Here is a 27,312-nt window from a genome sequence, read left to right as displayed (position 1 = left end):
TAATGTGAAAATCTCATAAAATCTGTAACTGTAATTCGGGGATAGAGAGTGATGCACCCTCTCAAGCTCCCCTTCATTTTGGTTTGAGGTGACTACGTTTTGTAACTGATTTTCTCCCTTCCGTAATGTTTAATTTACTCATTTTACGAGTCACCTCCATAGTTTGGGAATAGCCCCTGTTTCATAAGCCTAGTGCCCGTTAGGTTTCTTTTCTGATTCTAACGTAAATTTAATGTGTTTGTCCATGTTGTTTAAAACGTCCAGTAGTTCGGCCAGTTTTAATATCTGTTCATTGAAAATTACAAAACATCATCCACATATCTCAGCCACAAATCCAACCCTTGTATTTTACCTCTGACAGGTTCTGTAGAGGAAGAAAAGAGAAAAGTATGTTGTATTTGGACTGTTTTGTAGAGAAGGTAAAGAGAAAAATATGTTGCATTTGGACATATAACGACGGCTAAATTGTAAAGGGTTATCATTATTGTTAGGTGATATTCTGGAACATTGTGGAAACATTGTGACTTGGACTTTCGGAAGAGGGGGTGTCTGCCCTTGTCGATTCTAGTAGCATGTTCATAGTTTCGTAAGATGGAAAGTTTCTGATAAATATTTTGGTTGGAGAAAATAACAGGGGTTTTGATTGGTGGATCTGGGTGGCGAGAGGTAAGCTTCTGTGACCTGATTGGTTACCTGGTGACTGGACCGGGGCCAGCCTCAGCCTCCTTTAGAGAGCGAGGCAAGATTTTGTGGTCTTTTTCGTTTCTCGTCAGTCCAGCGAGCAGACACACTTCAGCGATCCTCCCACCCAGGATGGCCTGCCTTGGGGAAAGCGCTGTTGGTTTCATTTCCATCTTAATTTATATCTAATGTTTACTTTTCTTTTTGCGTAGGTGTTTGCCACTATTCGCCCCGATTCGCCACGCAGTTATTAAGATGCCTTAGCTATTCAAGCCCGGCCCCACTGTTTGGTTTCGGAGGCAGTTCCCATTTTCTTTGCTTTGGTAACTGTGTTATTAATCGGTAAACTTCATTTCCCTCGGGGTTGCCTCCCGTAACTTTGCGTCACTTGATGTAGGCTACTTGTTCCTCTACCCCACATCAGAAGTGTTTTTGGTTGGGAGTAAGTTCAGATAGCCCCTGCATTATGTTTTCGTATTTCTTCCTTCCCTCTGGTTTCCATTATATATAATTTTAATATTAAGTGGTTCCTATTACCTTTAATCATTGTATTCTGTATGTTACATTTGTTAAATTATTTTCTGGTTAGCCTCTGTGACTTAAGGGAATAGCCCTTGGTAAATTGCTCCTGAACTCGTATGTTTGGCCTATGTTAACTTGAATTTTGAATCGATGAATTTTGTTTGTAATGTCTATTTTGGAAAAAATATTAACAGATGAAGGGATCATCATTGATTTTCCTTAAAATCCTCAACCTACGTATCGTCATGGCGCTAGGTAGGGTTCTCACGCCTGCTCCACATCCTTTCTTAGTCGTCACGTTGCCCAAACTGAGTTTCAATTGTTTATTTTTTGATGCAGTTTATCCGGTGTTTTGGTTCGTGTTAAAATTCCATATAATATAAGTTTTCTTTTTTCCTTTACTATGTGTCGTGTAACCAGTTGCCGGTTACATATTGGTAGCATAGCAACTGGCTGGGGACAAAAGAAAGGTTAACGGTGATCGTCGTAACTAACCTAAAAATCTGAGGTATAAAATCTCCTTCAGTATTGGTTTCTGCCTGTCAGGATGTCTCGTGCTGTTCCTAACCCCTTTCATTTGAGAAAAGTGGGATTAATTTACGAACTTCAAATTCACAAATTGAATTCCGCAGGAAATGTTAGAGATGACATGAGCCTAATGAAACAGTCCCTTAATTTGCTGGTAACCATACCTGCATTAAATGCAGACGAATTTCATGAGTCTTTGCTGGTGGTTAGAGATAAATTGTCGGAATTTAATGCCATTTTTGTGTCTTTTTGTTCTTCTGAGCCCTTACCACATGGCCAATTATCACGGGTTACTTCATAATTGCAACATTATCTGGATCGAATTCGGGATTTATTGTCTCTTAATTTGCCGTCAGATAGTGGCAGGAGTGTGAATCTTTATTAGTACAAGTTTCAAGGATATTTGACAAAATCGTAGGCTTGCTTGAAGGGAATGCATTGCCCAATTCAAGTGCTGAGGTTCAAGTGTCTACCTCTTCTGAGTCGCGTGAAAGTGTTAACTCTGGTTTCGTATCTAGCTTCTCATCCGTGTACTGTGATCACTAGTGCTATCAATCAATCAATCAATCAATCATTACTGATCTGTATTTAGGGCAGTCGCCCAGGTGGCAGATTCCCTAGTGTTATTCAGGAGTCTGATGTGGTTAATGTTCCCCTAGGATCTTCTGCTTTGTTGTCAAACTCTATGGCACCTGTAAATAATTCAATGTATCTTCTACACATGTTGGTATCTCTACTAATTTTCCTGTGGCACCTGGTAATTCTACCGTGCCTCAGCGTCAGCCTTCTGTTGCTACACAACACCTGTCCTAGTGCCACCTGTATCAAGTGCTCTTTTAAGTTGTATAAACCCTGCACAAGTGGTTAATGCACCGATGATCTCTTAAATTTGTGAGAATGTTTCGCAGATGAGAATATCTGCACCTGTCACTTTACAGTCTAACGTTTGTCCTAACCTCACTTTCAGACATGCTTTTCGCAAGGGCACTCGAATCAAGGTTACTATGCTGCTGTATCTCCTCAGGACCACTAGTCCTTCCCAGGTACCTCCTACACCTGCTTTCTCCCAGATTTTCACTAACTTACCTCACCCATTGACTATTATATTTAAGGGAGCCTAAAATTTCTGCTAACTCTATTGATGAGGTTATTTCTTTCCTTGGGGGCCGATGACCTTCGATGTTAGACCCCCTAAAACAACAAGCATCATTATCATTATCATTTCTTTCCTTTCTTTCCTTTGATTTCTAATCGAGTTTAAGGATCAGGCTATTGTGTACAGTCTCAGTAACGATCGCGTGTTTCAAATCTTATATCCATATGTATCTGGAACTCTTTCTGAGCATATCGTTAGAGCCATTTCTGAAAGATGGACGGTAGATCAGTTTCATGCACATGTACTTGAATTTTTCATTCCTTCTCGTGCCTTGTCTTCTTTGGTGCAGAAACATTATTTCAGAGTGCAGCATTTGAATGATTCGTTGTCTGAGTATATTCAGGACACTAAGTTCTATGCTAGAATTTTTATGCTCAACTATTCTGAGTCTCAAATGATTGCCAGCATTATTGAAAGTCTGGCCCCTAACTATCGGTCATATCTTTCTCTTTCACCACGACCAGCAACTTTCGCCCAGTTGGAATCTATCACTGTTTCTGCCGAAGGTATATTCGATATGCCGACCAGCTATGCGTTGCGTTAGCTCCTCCTCCTATGAGCATGTCTTCTCTTTGGGTTACTAAAACCTCCCCTTCACCTTCTTCAATGCCACGTAATTCTCGTGCATGCTCTAATTGTGGTTCCACTGAACATTTCCCGAGGAATTTACCTAAGATTGGGCCCTTAGGCAATTCAAGACCAGATGTGGGTAGAGTCTCTTCCACCAGTAATTCTTGTCAATACTGTGGGTCGAATAGGCATTTCTCTAGACAGTGCCAATGTAATTCTTCAGGATCTGGATGTCCTGGCAATAGTAATTCTAGATGACTAACCGCCAATTGTGGTGGTAAACCTAAAAGTTCTGCTTCATATTGTCTGTCATAGCTGTATGTTACAGGATGATTTACCTAATTATGAGGCTGGTAATAGGTCCCAGTCTGTAACTATTGTCAATTTCCTACAATCTTGTGGCATTTCTACTGTCCCTCCTTGTAAGTTACCTTACATATGCTTGGAGGTAAATAATGAACCTGTCTATGCATTGGTAGATTCTGGAAGTAGCATCACATTGATGAGTGAGAACTGGTATAACTCAATGAAAACGGTTTGCAAGTTACCTCCATTAAGGTCGGTGTCCTTAACCTGCCATACTGCTAATTCTAACTCATTGAATATTGTAGGATTCCTAGATGTCAAGATAAGAGTCCATGATTTCAAATGGAAAATGCCAGTACTAGTGGCGAAAGATTTATCTTGTCCCTTTATTTTGGATGCAAATTTTATTGCCAAAAGTGGCATGATTTTGGGCCTGCATTTCAACAGATTCTATTTTATATTTTCCGCAAGAACCTTTGAGCGGTGTGATCGCTCCCCTATTCTGCCTTGGTCATGTTCATGCTGTTCCGGAAGATTTGGGTGAACCCAAAGCTTTTGAATTTCATCATTTGCCTGATGATCAGGCCAACCAACTTAGGAATCTCTGCGATAAGTTTCCTGATGTCTTTACCGACAAGTTAGGGGTAACTGTTCTTTTGCAGTACAAAATTGAAATCACTGATAATGTACCTATTAGCTCTCCTCCATATCAGCTGTCGCCTCCCAAAATGAAAGCCCGTAAGGCTATTATTGATCAGATGCTTGCTGACGGTGTAATACGTCCTTCTAAGTTGGCTTATTCTTCTTCCATATTCCTTGGCTCTAAACCACAGGGGGGGGGGGTTATCGTCCTTTCGTTGACTATCGGATGTTGAACCGGAAAGTGGTCCTTCAGTCTGTTTGCCTTCCTGACTTGCACTCTTGTTTTTCATGGTTTGCTAATGCAAATTTTTTTACCACTTTTGATTTGAATCAGGCATATTATCAGATACCTCTTGCTGAGGAATCCAAGCACCTCACTGCTTTCGCGACTGATTGGAACCTGTATGAATTTGAACATGTCCCGTTCGTATTAAGTTTCAGTGAAACCTTTCAAGAACACCTTGTCCATCTCAAGGAAGTCCTTGAAAGACTGTGTAAAGCAGGTATAACCCTTAAGGCCATCAAGGTTACTTTCGTGCAACCCCAGATGTCCTTCTTAGGGCATATTGTGTCAGGGAAGTGTGTCTCTTGATCAGTCTCGTACTGCTGCCATCCAAAATTTTCTCACGCCTAAAGATGTCAAAGCTGTAGCCAGATTTATTGGCATTGTTAATTTCTTCCATAAATTCATCCTCAATTTTGCTGAACGGGAAGGTCCATTAAATGCCTTGAGAAGAAACGATGCTAAATGTGTGCGTGGTGATGCCCAACGTAAAGCCTTTGGTGACTTGAAATCCACTTTATGTAACGCTCCAGTACGAGCTATGCCAGACTATTCTAAACGTTTCATCCTTCAGACTGATGCCTCTTCCACAGGTATATCTGGTGTTCTCCTTCAGGAATTTGAAGAGGGTCGCTGACCCACATCTTATGCTTCTTGTGTCCTGAATCCTGCAGAAAAAGACTTCAATTTATTAATCGGAAGCCTTAGCAGTTGTCTTTTCTTTAGAACAGTTCAGAATGTACCTTGAAAATCTCCCTTTTGATCTTGAAACTGATAATCAGGCATTGAGTTGGGTACTGGCCAAGCCAAGAAGGACCGGTCGTCTTGCGCGTAGGGCAGTACTGATCTCAGACTTCCAATTTGAAGCTCGTCACATTCGTGGCACTGAAAACTTTGTGGCTGATAGCCTCAGTAGAATGTTCTATCCAGGCAGTTGTGATCCTCAATCAGAGCCTGCAGATCCGTCTCGTGAACAAGTTTCGGCCTTTGCAAATATAGTTCTCACTAACTCTCCTTTTCTTTTCAAGGATATCGCCAAACATCAGGAGGATGATGCCGGGTTAAAGGCTATTATGGACAGAATTAGGTCTGGTGAACATGTTAAACCTTATGTTCTTAAAAATGGTGTTCTGTGTTGCCCTGCTCGCAGTCGCAGAGACCCCAAAATTGATGCCTAGCTAACCTAGTTCCAGCTTTCTTCAAGTATTTTCATGAATCCTCAGTTAAGGGTCATCTTGGCATTTCCAAAACTAGAGAGAAAATTCGTAAGCACTTGGAAATCCATGAACGGTGAAATCTGTACCCTTGTAAAATCTTGTAAAACTTGCAACATCAGTAAAACTGCCCCTAATACTCGCCTAGGTCTGTTGTCATCTGAGCAAGCTTCTCGCCCTATGGAGAGATTATTCATTGATTACATTGATCCTTTCCCGAGGTCACGGACTGGTCATCGTTTCATACTTGTGTGTGTTGACGCATTCTCCCGGTTTATTTGGCTATTCCCGACTTGTATGGCTAATACTAACACTACCATCTCTTGCTTGAAACAGATCTTTGGTTAATTTGGACCCTGTCAATTTTTGGTGAGTGATAATGCAAGGGCTTTTACCTCTGTGTGCAGTTCCTTAATTTCTGTTTTGATCTATCCATCTGTCATGTAACCACTACCCCGTATTATCTGAGGCCAAATTATGCTAAAAGAGTGATACCAATATAAATGGTCCGTTATTGGACATTATAAATTTTCCAGCTAACTCATTCCTGGTTGCCAGCGTTTTGCCCTCGTGTGCTAGGTTGGGCTCATCAGTTGGTACCTAGCACACCTACCAAGACGCTGGCTAGTGCATACCGTGGAGGCCACTGCGTAGGCTGCTTGGAGCCACCGGCAGTGCCAATGCACTATGAGAGACTGTCTCTTTTCCAAACACTGATGCCTGCTTGGCTATCAGATGATATAGATTCTGATTCCCATAGGGAATCTGAATTATTTGTCCTGAATGAGGAAATTTATAATACGAATATAAATGGTCCGTTATTGGACATTATAAATTTTCCAGCTAACTCATTCCTGGTTACCAGCGTTTCGCCCTCGTGTGCTAGGTTGGGCTCATCAGTTGGTACCTAGAAAATTTTCCAGCTAACTGGTGTGCTAGGTACCAACTGATTAATTCAATCTAGCAAACGAGGGCGAAATGCTGTTAACCAGGAATGAGTTAGCTGGAAAATTTATAATGTCCAATAACGGACCATTTATATTGGTATTATAAATTTACTCATTCAGGACAAATATTTCAGATTCCCTATGGGAATCAACATCTATATCATCTGATAGCCAAGCAGGCATCAATTTTTGGGAAAGAGACAAAGTCTCTCATAATGCATTGGCACTGCCGGTGGCTCCAAGCAGCCTACGCAGTGGCCTCCACAGTATGCACTAGCCAGCGTCTTGGTAGGTGTGCTAGGTACCAACTGATGAGCCCAACCTAGCACAAGAGGGCGAAACGCTGGCAACCAGGAGTGAGTTAGCTGGAGAATTTATAATGTCCAATAACAATCAATCAATACTGATCTGCATTTAGGGCAGTCGCCCAGGTGGCAGATTCCCTATCTGTTGCTTTCCTAGCCTTTTCCGAAATTATTTCAAAGAAATTGGAAATTTATTGAACATCTCCCTTGGTAAGTTATTCCAATCCCTAACTCCCCTTCCTATAAATGAATATTTGCCCCAGTTTGTCCTCTTGAATTCCAACTTTATCTTCATATTGTGATCTTTCCTACCTTTATAGACGCCATTGAAACCTATTCGTCTACTAATGTCATTCCACGCCACCTCTCCGCTGACAGCTCGGAACATACCACTTAGTCGAGCAGCTCTTCTTCTTTCTCTCAATTCTTCCCAACCCAAACATTGCAACATTTTTGTAACGCTACTCTTTTGTCGGAAATAACCCAGAACAAATCGAGCTGCTTTTCTTTGGATTTTTTCCAGTTCTTGAATCAGGTAATCCTGGTGAGGGTCCCATACACTGGAACCATACTCTAGTTGGGGTCTTACCAGAGACTTATATGCACTCTCCTTTACATCCTTACTACAACCCCTAAACACCCTCATAACCATGTGCAGAGATCGGTACCCTTTATTTACAATCCCATTTATGTGATTACCCCAGTGAAGATCTTTCCTTATATTAACACCTAGATACTTACAATGATCCCCGAAAGGAACTTTCACCCCATCAACGCAGTAATTAAAACTGAGAGGACATTTCCTATTTGTGAAACTCACAACCTGACTTTTAGCCCCGTTTATCAACATACCATTGCCTGCTGTCCATCTCACAATATTTTCGAGGTCACGTTGCAGTTGCTCACAATCTTGTAACTTATTTATCACTCTATAGAGAATAACATCATCCGCAAAAAGCCTTACCCCCGATTCCACTCCTTTACTCATATCATTTATATATATAAGTAAAACATAAAGGTCCGATAACACTGCCCTGAGGAACTCCCCTCTCAACTATTACAGGGTCAGACAAAGCTTCACCTACTCTAACTCTCTGAGATCTATTTTCTAGAAATATAGCAAGCCATTCAGTCACTCTCTTGTCTAGTCCAATTGCACTCATTTTTGCCAGTAGTCTCCCATGATCCACCCTTTCAAATGCTTTAGACATGTCAATCGCGATACAGTCCATTTGACCTCCAGAATCCAAGATATCTGCTATATCTTGCTGGAATCCTACAAGTTGAGCTTCAGTGGAATAACCTTTCCTAAAACCGAATTGCCTTCTATCGAACCAGTTATTAATTTCACAAACATGTCTAATATAATCAGAAAGAATGCCTTCCCAAAGCTTACATACAATGCATGTCAAACTTACTGGCCTGTAATTTTCAGCTTTATGTCTATCACCCTTTCCTTTATACACAGGGGCTACTATAGCAACTCTCCATTCATCTGGTATAGCTCCTTTGGCCAAACAATAATCAAATAAGTACTTCAGATATGGTACTATATCCCAACCCATTGTCTTTAGTATATCCCCAGAAATCTGATCAATTCCAGCCGCTTTTCTAGTTTTCAACTTTTGTATCTTATTGTAAATGTCATTGTTATCATATGTAAATTTTATTACTTCTTTGGCCTTAGTCTCTTCCTCTATCTCGACATTATCCTTGTAACCAACAATCTTTACATACTGCTGACTGAATACTTCTGCCTTTTGGAGATCCTCACATACACACTCCCCTTGTTCATTAATTATTTCTGGAATGTCCTTCTTGGAACCTGTTTCTGCCTTAAAATACCTATACATACCCTTCCATTTTTCACTAAAATTTGTATGACTGCCAATTATGCTTGCCATCATGTTATCCTTAGCTGCCTTCTTTGCTAGATTCAATTTTCTAGTAAGTTCCTTCAATTTCTCCTTACTTCCACAGCCATTTCTAACTCTATTTCTTTCCAGTCTGCACCTCCTTCTTAGTCTCTTTATTTCTCTATTATAATAAGGTGGGTCTTTACCATTCCTTACCACCCTTAAAGGTACAAACCTGTTTTCGCATTCCTCAACAATTTCTTTAAACCCATCCCAGAGTCTGTTTACATTTTTATTTACCGTTTTCCACCGATCATAGTTACTTTTTAGAAACTGCCTCATACCTGCTTTGTCAGCCATATGGTACTGCCTAACAGTCCTACTTTTAAGACCTTCCTTTCTATCACATTTATTTTTAACTACGACAAAAACAGCTTCATGATCACTAATACCATCTATTACTTCAGTTTCCCTATAGAGCTCATCTGGTTTTATCAGCACCACATCCAAATTATTTTTCCCTCAGGTTGGTTCCATCACTTTCTGAATCAGCTGTCCTTCCCATATTAACTTATTTGCCATTTGTTGGTCATGCTTCCTGTCGTTCGCATTTCCTTCCCAATTGACATCTGGCAAATTCAGATCTCCCGCTACAATCACATTTCTTTCCATGTCGTTTCCCACATAGCTGACTATCCTATCAAATAATTCCGAATCCGCATCAGTGCTACCCTTTCCCGATCTGTACACTCCAAATATATCAAGTTGCCTATTATCTTTAGAAATGAACCATTACACTTAGAATTTCATGTGTCTCATCTTTAACTTTTTCGTAGCTTACAAATTCTTCTTTCACCAGAATGAAAATTCTGGACCATTTATATTGGTATTAGAAATTTACCCATTCAGGACAAATATTTCAGATTCCCTATGAGAATCAACATCTATATCATCTGAAAGAGTGAATCGAAATCTTTGGTCTGCTCATTGCTTATCACTCTGCTGACCACTCTTTAAGTGGGATTCATCACTAAGTTGGTTGTCATTTTCTTTCAACACTGCCATCCATGAGAGTCATAAGCAAACTCCTGCTTCATTAATGCTAGCCTTTACTCCAAATTCTCCAATCTCAAATCTGTGGTCCATTAACGATCTTCTGCCTGACAATGCCAGTCCAGAAAAGATCCACGCTAATTGGCACCGTGCGCATAAAAATTTGAAAGTTTATTACGCTGAAGTTTAGCGTAATTACAATCATGGGCAAAGACTGCACAGTCTCTCTGTAGGTGACAAAGTGTTTGTTAAAATGCATCCCATCAGTAGTGCTGCGGACCATGTTATTAGTAAGTTAGCCCCCATATTCGATGTCCCTGCACCATCTTAAAATTCCTTACCGTGGTATCATTATTAGTAAGTGATCCCAAAAGGAAAAGGATCAGCAGAGTGCATCTCTCACACGTCAAAATCATAAATTCTGGTGAGTAAATTCTGTTTTTCGTGACCATATAGATTTAGTTGTAAGATAGTGTTAAACATACTCATCACCACTGTACCCTAGTTATTAGAGTGATTTAGTAATGGGAATTATAATTGTTGTGTATAGATACTTAGGTATTCCCCTTAAGCATTTGTTTCCCTTAGTGTAACGAGTTTAGTATGATAAGAAGGTTAGATAGGTTTTAGTTCTAGGGTCACTAATTGGAATTTATTTCTCTAACATTTCTGAATCTGGGTAAACTCCTGTAGTTATATTTTTCTTTCACCCATCTTTATCTTGTCTAAAATGTATGAAAAGTGCTTGCCCCGGGTTCTGGGTGCCGCAAGTCCATTGTGTGGGAGGGGGTCCACGAAGTTCCTTGAGCCACTGGTTGGGTGACTGTAAGTAAGTCAGCAAATTAAACTAAGAAAATTATGAAAATCCTCCCTTGACCTGTTTTGGTCTCTTCAAAATCGTCTAGTCTGCCAGGGTGGCTTTGCTTCAAGTATTCCTCTGTCTGCTGCTTGTCAGTTTATGTTGCAGTGGCTGCGATAACTGTTTCCACCTGACGGTAACCTGACGTGCCTAGTTTAGGGGCATACTGTATGACTTGGGCGCTACCATCCGGCACCGCAATCCGGTAGCTAAATGTCCAGGTAGCGGCAGTCTTGCTAGACTGCGCCTCTCTTCGCTGCCTGTTAGCCGTTGGTTCATGATACGGATGGGCTGCGCTGCAACTTGCCTCGTGGTCATTGTTTGGACTGAACTTGTATGGAGGCTTTGGGCAAATGGCTGTGTCAGCAGCCACATATTCAGCAATAACCAGTGGTCAAGTTGGGCGACTTTGATCCTGTGACTACAGTGAAAACAGACGCAAGATCAGCTTATTCCAAACTTTATCATGAAGGAGGTAGTGGATGCCTTCGTAAGAAAATGAATGGGCTCTGTATTATTGACAGATTGTGGAAGCAATGTGTAATACAGACTTTTCGGTGGACGTAGTTAAAATTGTTGAAGCGATTTTGGAATGTTGTAAATACATTTTTGAAACGTTATATGCTTATCACCTTTAAAAAAAAAAAAAAAAGTATATAGCTTCTGTTTATATGTAAACTTCAGAATACCTCAAAGTTGCTGAAGAGACCTTTGGTATAGTGACATGTATATTTTTATGTATATATTGGAAGTTCAACTTAAGATAACCATGCTTGTCAGTAAAGTGACTCTGGGACTTTTGAAAACTATCAGTACACTGTTTGCTTGAAATTCTTTTGTGAATGGCAGTATTTTATGTTTTACAAGATATCAGTGCTATGATGTGTAATTTTGGTGCGATCAAAACCCCCAGTCTCAAGTGTATTTATATGGTAATCTGTTGAGCATAGCTCGACTTTTGGGGGGAGGAAGATGTGACAGGTTTTGTAGAGAAGGAAAAGAGAAAAATGTGTTGCATTTTGACATGTAACTATGGCTAAATTGTAAAGGGTTATCATTATTGTTAGATGATATTCTAAAATGTAAAGGGTTATCGTTATTGTTTGGTGATATTCTGGAACATAGTGACTTTCAGAAGAGGGGGTGTCTGCCCTTGTCGATTCTAGAATCATGTTCATAGTTTCATAAGATGGAAAGTTCTCGATAAATATTTTGGTTGGAGGAAATAACAGGGGTTTTGATTGGTGGATCTGGGTGGTGAGAGGTAAGCTTCTGTGGCCTGATTGGTTACCTGGTGACCGGACCGGGGCCAACCTCGGCCTCCTTGAGAGAGCGAGGCAAGATTTCGTGGTCTTTTTCGTTTCTCGTCACTCCAGCGAGCAGACACACTTCAGCGATCCTCCCACCCAGGATGGCATGCCTTGGGGAAAGCGCTGTTGGTTTCATTTCCATCTTAATTTATATCTAATGTTTACTTTCTTTTCGCGTAGGTGTTTGCTACTATTTGCCCCGATTCGCCACGCAATTATTAAGATGCCTTAGCTATTCAAGCTGGGCCCCACTGTTTGGTTTCGGAGGCAGTTCCCATTTTCTTTGTTTTGGTAACTGTGTAATTAATCGGTAAACATTTCCCTCGGGGTTGCCTCCCGTAACTTTGCGTCACTTGATATAGGCTACTTGTTCCTCTACCCCACACCAGAAGTGCTTTTGGTTGGGAGTAAGTTCAGATAGCCCCTGCATCAAGTTTTCGTATTTCTACCTTCCCTCTTGTTTCCATTATGTATAATTTTAATATTAAGTGGTTCCTATTACCTTTAATCATTGTATTCTGTATGTTACATTTGTTAAATTATCTTCTGGTTAGCCTCTGTGGCTTGCAACGGTCTAGTGTGCTGTATTTCCTGGCCTTGTGTATCTCAATGCTCGTAGGCAACTCTCTAACAAGAGGGAATAGCCCTTGGTAAATTGCTCCTGAACTCGTATGTTTGGCCTATGTTAACTTGAATTTTGAATCGATGAATTTTGTTTGTAAAGTCTATTTTGGAAAAAATATTAACAGATCAAGGGATCATCATTGATTTTCCTTAAAATCCTCAACTTGTGTATTCTCATGGCCCTAGGTGTGGAAAAAAGTCCAATCGACACTCCATGTCGTACGATGTCGGCATGTAAAAGATCTCTGGTGATACATTTGGTATTTACCCGACAAAATTAATTAAATCTCAGCCATAGACGCCCAAGAGAGATCCGGTTTACTCTAGGTCCGCTAGATGGCAGACAGAGTAAAGCGGAACGTCGAAATTGACGAGCAGACAGCCAGATGACGTCAAATCGAAATGTCTGCAAACGGTAGCTGAGGCCATACGATTATTATTATTATTATTATTATTATTATTATTATTATTATTATTATGGCCCTATGTAAGGTTCCCACGCCTGCTCCACATCCTTTCTTATAGTCATCACGTTGCCTAACCTGAGTTTCATTTGTTTATTTTTTGATGCAATTTATCTGGTGTTTTGGTTTGCATTAAAGGTGTTAAAATTCCTTATAATATAAGTTTTCCTTTTTCCTTTACTATGTGTCGTGTAACCAGTTGCCGGTTACATTATCTACTATCCCCTTAAACTCCAGGTGTTCCAAATAAATATTTGCTAAAATGCCTGATATTGCTGAGCCCATCGCTACCCCGTTTGCCTGTTTGTAAATTTTATTATCAAAAGAGAAAATGTTATTCTCCAATGTAAAAGTTAAAATTCTGCTCAATTCTTTGTTTTCTACTTTATTTAAACCACTGTGTTGAAACGGATTATTTCGTATGATGTTAACTGTTTTGTAATATTGGTATGTTGGAGTACATATCCACAAAATCAAAACTATGAACACCGAGCTCGATAGCTGCAGTCACTTAAGTGCGGCCAGTATCCAGTATTCGGGAGATAGTAGGTTCGAACCCCACTGTCGGTAGCCCTGAAAATACTTTTCTGTGGTTTCCCATTTTCACACCAGGGAAACGCTGGGGCTGTACCTTAATTAAGGCCACAACCGCTTCCTTCCCACTCCTAGCCCTTTCCTGTCCCATCATCGCCATAAGACCTATCTGTGTCGATGTGACATAAAGCAACTAGCAAAAAAAAAAATACTATGAATGGAATTATCTTTAGTCAATGTGATCTTCTTTGCCTTACTACAAAAATCAATGGTGTTAACTAAATTGGTTTTACTATTAAACCTAAAATGTTTCTTTAGGAATTTTTTGTATAAATTGTGCAATTTTATAGGTCAGGCTTCTCTTAAAATTTACCACTGGTCTAATTGGTACATTCTCTTAATGAATTTTTGGTTATGCTTTTAAAATGGTCAGTCCTGGGTTCATAGTCGGCAAGCATTTTGTGTCTGTAGTGTCAAGTAGAAAATTCAAAAGAAAAGAAAATCTAAAATGAAACGTGTTTCCTATTTACGAATTTGAGAATATATTGACAGGGCAGACCCAAATATTAATAATAATAATAATAATGTTATTTGTTTAACGTCCCACTAACTACTTTTAAGGTCTTCGGAGACGCCGAGGTGCCGGAATTTGGTCCCGCAGGAGTTCTTTTACGTGCCAGTAAATCTACCGACACGGGGCTGTCGTATTTGAGCACCTTCAAATACCACCGGACCGAGCCAGGATCGAACCTGCCAAGTTGGGGTTAGAAGGCCAGCGCCTTAACCGTCTGAGCCACTCAGCCCGGCTAGACCCAAATATTACCTGTAGCATTTATGTGAACTTAGTCAATACGGACCAACTAAGACAAAAAATGGTCCAATTTGTTGACTGCGTGCGTGCGAAGTTATTCAAGGTTCTTGTGTTAAGTTACTTTTTTTTATTGCAGGAGGAGTTCAAAGAGCGAGCAAACTTTGGGAAAAAGAAGAAGAAGAAGATGGAAGAAGTTCCAATGACTGCAGCAATGGTTAACTTGCGTCATTCCGGAATTCTTGGATTGTGTGCCTACGTTGATGCTTATCCATACAGCATCCCCGAACCAATTCCAGACTTGTTGCTATTTTTATCTGCTCATCTTTATGATCCTGCTCCGATCCCAGTGAGTATCGTGCAGTGCTTTCTTCATATCTAAACTGTAGAGCCCATATGAAGCCAAGGTGACTGGCATGACATAGCTTTGGCCCAACACAGAGTACAGTCAGTTGTGTACAAAAGCCAAAAATAACTCGTTGTATAACAAAGTTTGCTGGAATCCTTGACACTGTAAGTTCCAGTCAAATTTATCAAGCCACTGGGACAGCATTTCTCAAAATTAGGTTGAGTTATCCCTCCTTCAAAGCCATTTTTTGTCTCACTCCTCTGAGAAGAGAGCACTTGTTGAATAGAAACTGTAATTATATGTGCACAGACAGATGTGCTAAAAATTGGCAGATGATTGAGCTGGTACCAGTCAAACACTAGCCCCTCAACGCGATCACAATCTTACTAGGACTTGTGAACTTATAACATTCACTTTTAAACCAAAAATACTCAAGTTAACTCTAATGAATTTTTATTATTATTATTATTATTACTACAATTATTATTATTATTATTATTATTATTATTATTATTATTATTATTATTATTATTATTATTATTATTCCAGTTTCCCGACTTGTCATGGGGAACATCATCCACTGTCCATCCCCTAGTAACTAGATCAACCTTGATCATATCCATCCATCGGGTTTTAGGCCTTCCTGCAGGTCTTCCCCTCCACCTGTCTTTCCATACTTATTCTGGCTGTTCTTGTAGGCTCCATCCTCATCACATGCCCGTACCACCGTAGTCTAGATGTGCCAATTCGGTCTAATAGGGATGTCTTTATTCCGGCGTCTTTCCTCACCTCCTCATTTCTTAACTTGTCCATCTTGGTCTTCTGGATGGTGAATCTGAGAAATTTCATCTCTCATGCTTGCAGTCTTAATGAATCTCTTTTAGTGAGGGTGCACGCTTCAATAACATTGGTATGAAATAGCTGTTATACATCATCATTTTGGCTGGTTTTGGAATCATGTCATCCCATAAAAGTAATTTTACTTGTTCGTAGAATTCTGATCCCTTTTGCACTCTGTTTGTAATTTCCTTTCTGACCAAATTATCACTGGAGATTACACTTCCAAGGTAAGGAAAACTATCCACACACTCCAGCTGGTGGTCTCCTAGTTTTATACTTGCTGGACACCCTTCTCTGTTAACTGCCATCACGTCTGTCTTGGTCTTGCTGATGTTGAGGTTATATTCCTGGAAATGGGATTTCCATACGTTGAGACTGGTCTGTACTTCCTCTTCTGTTTCACCCCAAATCATGACATCATCAGCAAAGGCCACTGCATTCAGTTCACGTAAATTCTCCTTGACGTTCTTCATTATATTGTCTATGAAATGAAATGGCGTATGGCTTTTAATGCCGGGAGTGTCCGAGGACATGTTCGGCTCACCATGTGCAGGTCTTTTGATTTGACTCCCGTAGACGACCTGCGCATCGTGATGGGAATGAAATGCTGGTGAAGAAGACACATACACCCAGCCCCCATGCCAACGAAATTAACCAATTATGGTTAAAATTCCCAACCCTGCCGGGAATCGAACCCGGGACACCTGTGACAAAAGGCCAGCACGTTAACCATTTAGCCATGAGTCCATTGTCTATAACAGTGAAGAACAGTAGTTGGGACAGTGCACTTCCTTGTTGAACTTCACTCTTGGTCTCAAACCATGATGATCGACCTTCCCCAATTTGTACACAGCTAGTACAGTCTTTGTACAACATCTGAATTTTCCTTAGCAGTCCTTCAGGCACATTTCTTTTCCTCAGGCACTCCCAGATTCCTCATGCAAAAATCCACCAACAAATCGCCTTCTGGATTTACCTTTCCATATCCAAAGGGCCCTACAACATCTTTCTTTCCTTGTCTTTCCATTCCAACTTTTGCATTTTGATCTCCCATCAATAGCACTTCCTTATCTTCTATCTGTCTCTCCACTTCCTTTAAAAAGTCCTCTAGATGTTAATATATGCAACCTGTTTGTGGGGCATACAAGTGAAATAGATCTTTCATGCCATTTTCAAACTGGATGCATTTTGTATATTCCACATATTCTTGGATTTCTTTTCTAAGTATGATGGCCACACCATTTTTGCTGCAAGTCCTCTGCTGTAATATAGCCTGTATCCTTTCAAAGGAACCTCTTCTGTACCCCTCCTCTTGGTCTCACACAGTCCTTTCATGAAGTCAACCAGTTTCTCTGTCTTTCCCGTCATTGTCAGAACATTTTCTGTCGCAATCTTCATGTAGTTTGGTGCTGGTTGCCCATTTCTCACAGTTCCCTCAGCACCCAAAGAGCTGCACGTCGCTTTTGGCAGGGGCCGCCCTAACGCTTTGCGAGGCACAATATCTGCTTTGTCCATATAGGCTATTGTTACGATGGGCTCGCCACACCCAAAGGTACTGCCAGGTTCAAAATTAGGCCGCCCTTAACATAACCTTTCATAGCCACCCCTATGGAGTACGGACGCTATGGGTTTGCCCTTTCCGCCATCTCCACCGTACCAAAGTCCACCTTCTCTGCCGTAGATGCCGTTGAGGTCTTCACTCATAACCCTGACCTGGGACCCATACCAGATGTTACACACCGGGTTAGTGTGCTCTGGGATTCACGCAGTTTGGGGTACCACTCCCTGAGTGGGGCTGCCTCCGAAGAGGGTCCCTACCTGCTACCTACTCCCAGATCTTATGTCTTAATGTTATAATGATTATTATTATTATAATGATTAATCTAGAGAAGTAGAGGGAGACCAAGGCGACGATGGTTAGACTCAGTTTCTAACGATTTAAAGATAAGTGGTATAGAACTAAATGAAGCCACAGCATTAGTTGCAAACAGGGGATTGTGGCGACGTGTAGTAAATTCACGGAGGCTTGCTGACTGAACGCTGAAAGGCATAACAGTCTATAATGATAATGTATGTATGTATGTATGTATGTATGTATGTATGTATGTATATATCTAATCTTAAACTGCCGTAGCACCCAAGCAGCATCTACAGGTTTCTGAACTCCCCTGTGCATTTGCATTTAGTTAATTAACACAATAACCGAGCCCGATAGCTGCAGTCTCTTAAGTGCGGCCAGTATCCAGTAATCGGGAGATAGTGGGTTCGAGCCCCACTGTAGGCAGCCCTGAAGATGGTTTTCCATGGTTTCCCATTTTTACACCAGGCAAATGCTGGGGCTGTACCTTAATTAAGGCCATGGCCGCTTCCTTCCACTTCCTAGGCCTTTCCTATGCCATCGTCGCCAAAGACCTGTCTGTGTCGGTGCGACGCAAAACAAATAGAAAAAAAAATTAACACAATACTGCATAATACAATTGAGCACCAGCGTAAACTATAATACATGGTATAAATGTAGCATGAGACTAACGTATCTAACCCATGAGCTACTACACTGTTGTGGCAGTGGGAGAGGTGGCGCATCCTAGGTGGTGGATAGGGGGGTCGTAATCGCCTTGCTGGCAGACTTGAACGAAATAAAATAGCTTTCGCAGACCGAGCGCAGAACCCTCTGTGGCTGGGGGACGCAGACAAAGTATACACCCGCGGTATCCCCTGCCTGTTGTAAGAGGCAACTAAAAGGGGCAACCAAGGTTTGCTGAATTTTGAACCATCAGATTACCTGTGATTAGTACCATTACGTGAGGAACGCCATGAGTCGACATTTCTTGCGGTTAGTACCACTATATGAGTAATACCATGGGTCTGTAGGTGTATCACTATGGGTTTACAGTATCCCGTGTATAGTATCTGCCACTGTGAGGGAGGCTCACCCTCTGTCCAGATTCATTGAATACCTCAAGGGGGAAAAGGTTATCCTTGCTTGGGTGTTTCGGCATCTGGTTAGGGACGTCAGGGGTCTGCGTTCTGAGGAACGCTATGGGTCTGGGCATTGCCTGCAATTAGTACCACTATATCATCCCTTAAGAATGAATACTGCATAATTGACATTTTTGGTGAAAATGACTTTTTGGCACTGTTGGCATCCTGGATGAGTCCCTCATCTGTTTCAGCAGTGGGTATTTCATAGTTACACATTATTGTAAAAACATTGGAGGCGTACCCAGTCCCTGAGCCAGACGAATTAACCAAGTAAGGTTAAAATGCCCGGCCAGGAATCAAACCTTGGACCAAAGGCCAGCATGCTAACCATTTACCCCTATAGCTGGACAGCAACTAACAATAGAGGTATGATCTGGAAGTGATAAGAGTTAGTTTAGAGCTTCATTTTTATTTTTTTATAATTTGCTTTATGTCCCACCGACACAGATAGGTCTTTTGGCGGCGATGGGATAGGAAAGGGCTAGAAGTGGGAAGGAAGCGACCATGGCCTTAATTAAGGTACAGCCCCAACATTTGCCTGGTGCGAAAATGGGAAATGACGGAAAACCATCTTCAGGATTGCCGACAGTGAGGTTCGACCCACTGTCTCCCGAATGCAAGCTGATAGCTACTTGACCCAAACCATGCGCCCACTTGCCGAGTACAGTCTCCTACTCTGCGGAGTTCTGTATAGAGTGTAAGTTGAATTACTGAGCTTTGTCAACAAGTGTTGGCTCAATGAACCAGTAAGTCGGTAAATTAGTAAGTTGGCTCTAAGTGCAGGTAAACTCCGTGGGCTGTGCTTGTGTGCACTGGGGGCCACACCGCACTGTGAGAGGTCTGGTTGGATAGCAGGAGTTCAACTCACTGGAGTGCTACGTGATCAACCAAGTTAGTGATTACAAACTACATGAAGTGGAAAACTCGAACTTGAGTGCACTTGGAAATAATTGTCAATAGTAGCTTTAATAAATTTAGTGTATAGTTAAACACTACAATATCTCTCTGAGTAGTCATTTAAGTTTTAAGCACCCGGAATACTCGCAACAATACTTACATATATTTTCCCTTGTGAGTATTCATTGGTTTGTGAACACAATCCAAGAGGAGATGCAGTGGGAAGGCACAGTTGTTTCAGTGTATTGGCTGTGTGGTTCAGTTGCAGAATTCTCTGATGAAAATGTATCTTCCATGTGGCAACAGAAGTTACTTTCTCAGCCTGTGTGTAGCGAGCTGCTTATCTTTGTGTTATATTATGTTGTGTTGTGCACAGCAACCTGTTTCCTGAAGCTAATACCATAGATATACCTGCAATTCTTGTTTAATTGTTGACAATATCATCATTTATATTGCTTTCTATCATCTTTGAATTTATGTTCTTTGTGTCTTATTGCAGGCTGCCATTAACAAATGTTTAAGTGCCTTCAAGAGGTCACATCGGCAAATGACCGTGGAGTTGGACTCCTTGTCTGAGCAACTCCGAGAAGTTCTCAAAGATGGCACTGTGCCGCCATCATACATCGCTTAATGCTCACTTGTGAGCATAACATTATTTCACTGTGATAAAGAGGTACAATAGTAGCTCGATATTTGTGATCTTTATACAGAAGGTGAAACAGATGGAAGATGTGGCCATGGTAAATTTTAAGCAGTATTACTACTGAGTAAGTTCTAGAATATTTTACATTTGAGGACAACTTGTTATTTATGGTTTGTGGAGCTCTGTTATCCAATGAGATATTTAATGCCCAACATCACGTTGTGCAGAGGAGGTACGGCTTGTCTAGTTTCAGAACTGAAAATTTATTTAGTCTGAAGTTTCAGCAGTTGCAAGAGAATGTGCTAAAATACTTATTATATTAGATCATATCTTTCATTTAATTTAATTACATTTTTGTTGTAATAAAACCCATATTTTCTTTTAACTATTTTGAATTATTCTCCTCTTTTGTCTTACTGGTTGATTTAGCAAAAAAAAATCATTAGATAAAAGCTGTTGATCCTAAAATAATGGTATTTTCCTTTCAAACTTGGAAAAATTTTGAAAGAATTGAATTAGTGTACCATGTGATCTATGATTTCTGTTCTACAATTCTTTTTGACTCTCATTCTAGTATACTCATAGAGAGCTTGAAACCTTCTATCTTTTTTGGGCCTGGAGAAGGTTTCTAGAAATAACATTTCCAGTTGATAAAGATGTAGGTTACAGTTTTTGTAAAAACTGCCAACTGGTTAATGTAAATGTGGCTTCGGTTTCTTTAAGGTGTTAGCTTGTCATGTTTGCTACATCCGTTTTGTATCTCAGCAATGTCAAACCAGATAGCTCTTATCAAAAATTTTAGACTAATGCTATTCGGAAAAAATTTCAACACCAGTTTTCTATATTTGAGCCATTAGAAAAAATAAACTGAACATACAGTTGCTCTCTAAATTAAATAAAGTATTTGTAATTGTTTCGTTAAGGTGTGAGCTTGTCATGTTTGCTACATTTTTTTTGTATCTCAGCATTGTCAAACCAGATAACACTTACAAAAATTTTAATTTTTTTGGACTCCTACTATTCAGAAATAATTCAACACAAATCTTCTATATTGGACCCATTACAGAAAGTGAATTGAGCATGTAATTGCTTTATAAATTAAATAAAACATTTGTAAATGTAGGTGGTGTATATTTAAGAAGCTAGCCTTCCTACATCTTTTCTGAATCTATGTCTTCTATATTGGAGGCATTACAAAAATTGAAATGAACACAGAATTGCTTTCTAAATTAAATGAAGTACTGTATTTGTATATGTAGCGTGAGGTTTTTTTTTTTTTTAAAGGAAATCTGTATATCATAAGACCATCTTCAAGGAACGTATTGCTGAGAGTCATGAATTTTGTAAAGAAAAGTACTTGACTGCCATTAAGTACCATACCTTTTACAAATGGTTACAAGTTATATATATATATAGGTATAGATTTAAAGATGAATTAAATAAAGTATTTGTAGATGTACATTGTGTTTCTTTAAGATGCCAGCTTGTCATATTTCTTATGTCCTTTCTGAATCTGTTTGGACTTGTACTATTCAGAAAAAATTCAACATCAATCTTCTATATTGGAGCTATTACAAAAAATGAACTGAACATACAATTGCTTTCTGAATTAAATAAAGTATTTGTAAAGGAAGGTAGCTTGTATTTCTTTAAGGAAATATGTATGTGATAAGACAATCTTTAAGGTACTTATTACCGAAGGTGACAAATTTTGTGAAGGAAAATGCTTCATAGATGATAAATTGAGCTGCTATGAGTACCATACTTTTCAGAAATGGTTTCAAGTTTTGTATATATAGTTATAGATTTGAAGATTTTTATAGCGGGCTATGTGTTCTCCTGTTGCACAATGGAAATATTCAAATATGAAAGAAATTTTCAGACATTTGAGTCTTGCACAAGGACCTAAAATGTATGTTGATCTTTTGGGCTGGAGCTGCACACACCCGTAATATGGCCTCTATCTCGTACGTTCCATTTGTATTTGCCTTCTGTACTAAACATATATAATGGTTTAGGGGTTGGGGGAGGGAATGGTTGATATGGGAGGGCGTGTCTTTGTGAGACTGAGAGAGTTACTGTGTCTTTAACCCACCAAGTGCCAAGGATTGATATTTTTGACAGTCCTGACTACTTTGTCTTGCAGATTGATGATTTGTTAGTGTGTGCTTTTTTTATTTATGAAGAATGCATACATTTTAGTGAGCTACATTCTGAAGGAAAGGTCTGGTGATGCAGTCTACTGTCTTTCTTTCTAGCTTCCCTGAGTTCTCATTTCATTTTACTTTGACACTCAAGTTTGTGTGTTATACTACTTGGAGACTTATGATCCTTATAGCGTAGAAGGCTACTAAGAGGCTGAACATTACTTACAACAGTAAATGAATAATATACAGTTTATTCAATTGTTTTCCTATTCAACAGTTTTTCAGCTTCTTTGTTTAGCTACGTGTATCTGAGAAATGTTTGCAATAATTAGGCTTAATTAATTTCCACTAAAATAACGTGAAAATGCTTCTTTAAATTGGCACATTAAATATTAATATTGATTACACATGACAAGAATATTAGCATTGATTAAGAATTACTGAGATATGAAACTTTCATCTGACATGACAGAGTAGAGCATATGGCACTTACCGGGTTAACAAGTTATCTTTCTTTTATTTTTAACACTCATTCCGAAGTGAATGTCATTGATCTATGCATAAATGTGGACTTTGATTGCCAGTAACACTACCTAACCTGCAAGGGGCTTTAGGGTATTATCCCCTCTATACTTCTCACAGAAATATTTTACTAAAATTCTTAATTTGATGCTGTTATTACATATTCAGAATCAAAATTTTAGCCATGACATTCACTTCAATGTGCATATTTTATTCTGTTAATTTAGTTTTATTTAATGTTTTTAATATTAGTGCAGTGGTTCCCAAACTTAAATTTGCCTACCACATTATTGGGTTGTAATTAAACATTCATAATCCTGAATTTAATAGAAACTATTATACATTTATTTTGAAATATTGCTATTCAGTATGGATATAATGTTTGAGCAAAGAAAAAAAATGAAAATACTTTGGTTACACAATGAATCATCATGAGGAGTTCAACTTAAATATCCTTTGAGCTCAGTATCAATATAAAGAGGCTTAAAAAATTGGATTTGAACAAAATTTTCTACATTTTTGTTAATCAAGTTTTGGTATGGCAGCTTATCAATATCTTCTTTAAAAACCTCAAATATGGGAATCACTGATATAGCTGTTTTTTAAATAATAGGTTTTTTCTTTATTTTCTGTTATTGTTGGAGCACTTCGTCTAGTCCCTCTCTTAAATTGTCAAGTGAAGTGATTATTGTTTTAACAGGAAGTACAACTTTTAGTTGAAAGAGGGCTTCTTACTAGTAAGAGTCTCTTAACACCTGTGGTCTTAATTCCATGTAAAGCTCGTGGTTGTGATCTAGATATCAGGATTAACACAAAACTACAAGCTGGCTTTTCTCTTAACATTAGTTATCTAGAATTTTGTGAAATTTAAACAAGATAAACGCTGTACAAGATAAGTTAATATATATTTCCATCCCAGGAGCTTTTCTTCATAAGTAACCACTAAAATTTGTAAAGGAGTGACAATGAAATTTATAATTAGGAAATTAATAAAACATATATACGAGGTCAAGTCAATAAATTCCCGGACTATTCTCATAGGTAGGTCATTATATAGACTTTATTTGTCCCCATCACCTTCAAAGTCCCCTTTGTGGCTAAACATCAATTATAGTGACACTACAGCTACCAGAAGCATTCCACAAAGTCTTTTTTTTTTTCTTTTCTCACAGCATGTTCAAATCAGACTGCTTTTCTATATGAATTTCCGCCACCATTCAAATCTTCACATCTTCAGCTACATTTTTATTTTTTGAAGTATGAAGAAGTTGCACGATCCAAGATCTGTCAGTCAGGAGAGCATGTTGTTTTGCCACTGATCAGGTCACTTCCTCCTCACATTCTCCCACAGACATTTCAAAACTTTCACATAGAAAACAGCCTTAACTGTTCGACTTTCTTTGCGGAAAATCAGATGCACTTTTGCTATATTTTGGACACTAGGCAACAAGGCTGCATATCATCATTGATCAGTTTTCTAACCAACCTTAAAGCAGGAGAACCACTGAAATGTTTGGCAACATCCCCTGGCCTGTTCTCCAAAAGCCAATTTCAGCATTTCATTTCAGGTATTAATGCATACATGTTGTTCACGTATTTCAGTATTAGAGGAGCGAACAAAGCACAGTGCCCACAGAACAAGCTAGTTTTCAACATACTGACTCTTAATAGCACTGCAATACTGCTTTTAGCAGATAACAGTGTGAACCCATACAAGCATGGAAAATACAGTCTGGGAATTAAATGTTTAGAGCTGGTGTAGGATCTTTCTTGTATGAGCTCTTGTTTTAGTTCATTTGATGATGATGATGATTGTTGTTTAAAGGGGCCTAACATCTAATAAATCTAATCTAATCTCATTTATTAATTTCGTGATAACTTCAAAATATGTTTTTCGTATATCTGCCTTGAGAAAGTAAGGTCAGATTAGGTGCTTTGAGAGGGTACTAGGTTAGAAGTGTCTCCAATCATTTTTGGTTTTGTTATTTATTTGATTTTTAATTTTTATTTTTCAAGAGCACATTTCCTTTTTTAATTGTGCTGTTTTAAAAAAATGTTTGTTTCTTAATGTATTGGTACATCTTGTTTAAACAAGGTGACTCGTGATCTCCGAAGACATTTCTGTTCAAAGAGCACAAACAAGGAAATGGTAAGCAATTTGCGGTAAAATGTTTGTCATTCCCACTGGTTAAATGAAGAAAACATTCAAAGGAGAACACCTAAGTGGCATATTTTCTTATTTCACCAGATAATTTGGCTCATTTATTTCCTGAATATGATAAGAGTGGTCAGTTTCCTGCCATAGCCTGGTGTCGGCCATGTGAACTGCAAGGTCATATACCCCTCCAGCAGTCGAAGTCTTCTTTATTGATTTATCGATATCTTAACTAGAATCAAACTTGCACCCTTCTGGGTAAACAAAATATGCCACCTCAGCGAGTTAGTCCCAAGTTTTATTATATACTGTACGAAATCTAGAAAGTTGCAATAATTTTCAGGACTAATGCCAGTAATTTTATATCATTTTAATAAAAAGGAACATTTAAAGAAATAGACTTACCTCACTTGCCTTTGTGCTCTCCATTTCTTGTGAAATCTTTCCCTGTGGTTTTGATCAAATTCATTTTGTAACATTTACTTAAAATTTACTCAAAATACAATTGTAGTCCTTAAAACAGGATTTCAAATTGAACATTCACTTCTTAGACATTAATTGCAAAAGTACTTGATGAAATGACTGTCAAAAATTTCTTACATCTTGTTTAAACAAGTTGTCTCATTCCTAAACAAGACATTTATGTAGAGTAGTTTTATTGTTTTCGTTGTCTCTGTATGTGATTATAATCTTGTTAAAACAAGAGTTTTCATTCCTGGGCATTTCTACAATTAACGGACTGATGCCTCATGTTGTCAGTTTTCAAAATAAAAATTTCACTGCTGTTAATAACTCAAAATTTTGTTATAAAAATGTAATAATTTATATTGAAAATGTTATGTCTATGTACGTAAGCTCACATCTGCTTGAAAATATTATTAGAAATTTGAAGAACCTTGAAAGGTGCATTGATGCCTTCAGATTTGTTGCTTACCCTTGCTAATTGGAAATCAGGAAGAGGGATGTAAATAAATTTTAATTGGAAGGGAGAGGGTCTTAAATTATAAACTACTTTACAGAAAACCTTTAAAAATGTAAATTTGTACATTATTCATAAAACTCTATGCCTTTAAATTATTTTCATAATTTATCTTTTTAAATTATTTTAAATTATTGTTAGAACTTGGAGAATATTGGAAAGGATGTTCATACATTCAGACTTGCTGATTTTACTTTGGCTAGTTAGAAAAATGAGAGTGGTTTGCAAATAAAATAAATAAAATGTCAATAAGATGTTTTACAGAAACCCTTCAAAAAGGAAAAATTCCATAATTTATTTTTTAAATATTTTGTCTGTGTTTTGTGGAAATGCCCACCTTTAATATATATTTTTTTACATTTTGTTCCAAAGGAAGATAGTATATATGATGTAGTTCAGTGGTCGCCAATTCTCAGTATGCTGATGGGGCACCACATCAGGAATGGAGTCAAAATGGTGCATGAAAGTACCTCATTATGAAATGTGATATTCCTGTTGGTGGCTCATAGAAGCATTAGCCTTTTGCGTATTCATACCAATTGCATAAATATGTAATTTCTATAAAAGGAAGAAATGAACTAGTCAGACCATCTCTGGTAACTGCTGGCTTCAGGGAAGCTCAAATATTTTTTGGTATTACTATAATTGAGATTTAGAGCATCGTAGAAACAGTTGAGGAATCATATTTGAGGATTGGAAATCACTGTTGTTGAAGCACTTCTGTATGAAGTGAAGTTCTTTGTTCTGGATTAATTTATTGGAATGTTAAGAGTTTCTTACTTAAAACCAGTTTTTATGTACCTGAATAACTTCAGAAATAAATATTTCAAAATACTTTAATGTAGTGTTAATATTTTCATTGCATTGCCAAATTTCAATGTTGCCATAGTTGTCAGGTTAATGTTGTATGAGGTGGTGAGAATCAAAACTGTCCTTATCCAAAAATGGAAAAAAAATGTGTTAAATGTGGATTCCAAGTAAGTTGGTATCCTTGCATCTGAAAATGAACTCGGGTAGTGCCAAAACTCGCTATATCCTCACAATGTTTTGCTTCAATACTCTCCTTATCCACCTGAAAGAATTTGCAGCAAAGTTAGCCTTATCCTTTTCACGCCATTTGAGATTGGGAATGGTTA

General features: G+C 38.7%; 1 protein-coding gene across 1 annotated transcript in view; it reads left to right on the top strand.

Moving 5' to 3' along the window:
* LOC136863441 (proteasome activator complex subunit 4A) overlaps positions 1-27,016 on the top strand; it is a 1,047,550-nt gene extending 1,020,534 nt beyond the window's left edge. The window contains exons 35-36 of the mRNA XM_068225934.1: positions 14,802-15,011; positions 20,230-27,016. Coding sequence (XP_068082035.1) covers positions 14,802-15,011; positions 20,230-20,361 — 342 coding nt within the window. The 3' untranslated portion in view covers positions 20,362-27,016. The remainder of the gene's footprint in view (positions 1-14,801; positions 15,012-20,229) is intronic.
* Positions 27,017-27,312: the final 296 nt, after the last annotated feature.

This window comes from Anabrus simplex, chromosome 2, assembly GCF_040414725.1.
Source record: "Anabrus simplex isolate iqAnaSimp1 chromosome 2, ASM4041472v1, whole genome shotgun sequence".
Lineage (NCBI taxonomy): Eukaryota > Metazoa > Arthropoda > Insecta > Orthoptera > Tettigoniidae > Anabrus > Anabrus simplex.
Note: the sequence above shows the minus strand (reverse complement) of the source record. Positions and strands in the feature narration are given on the sequence as shown.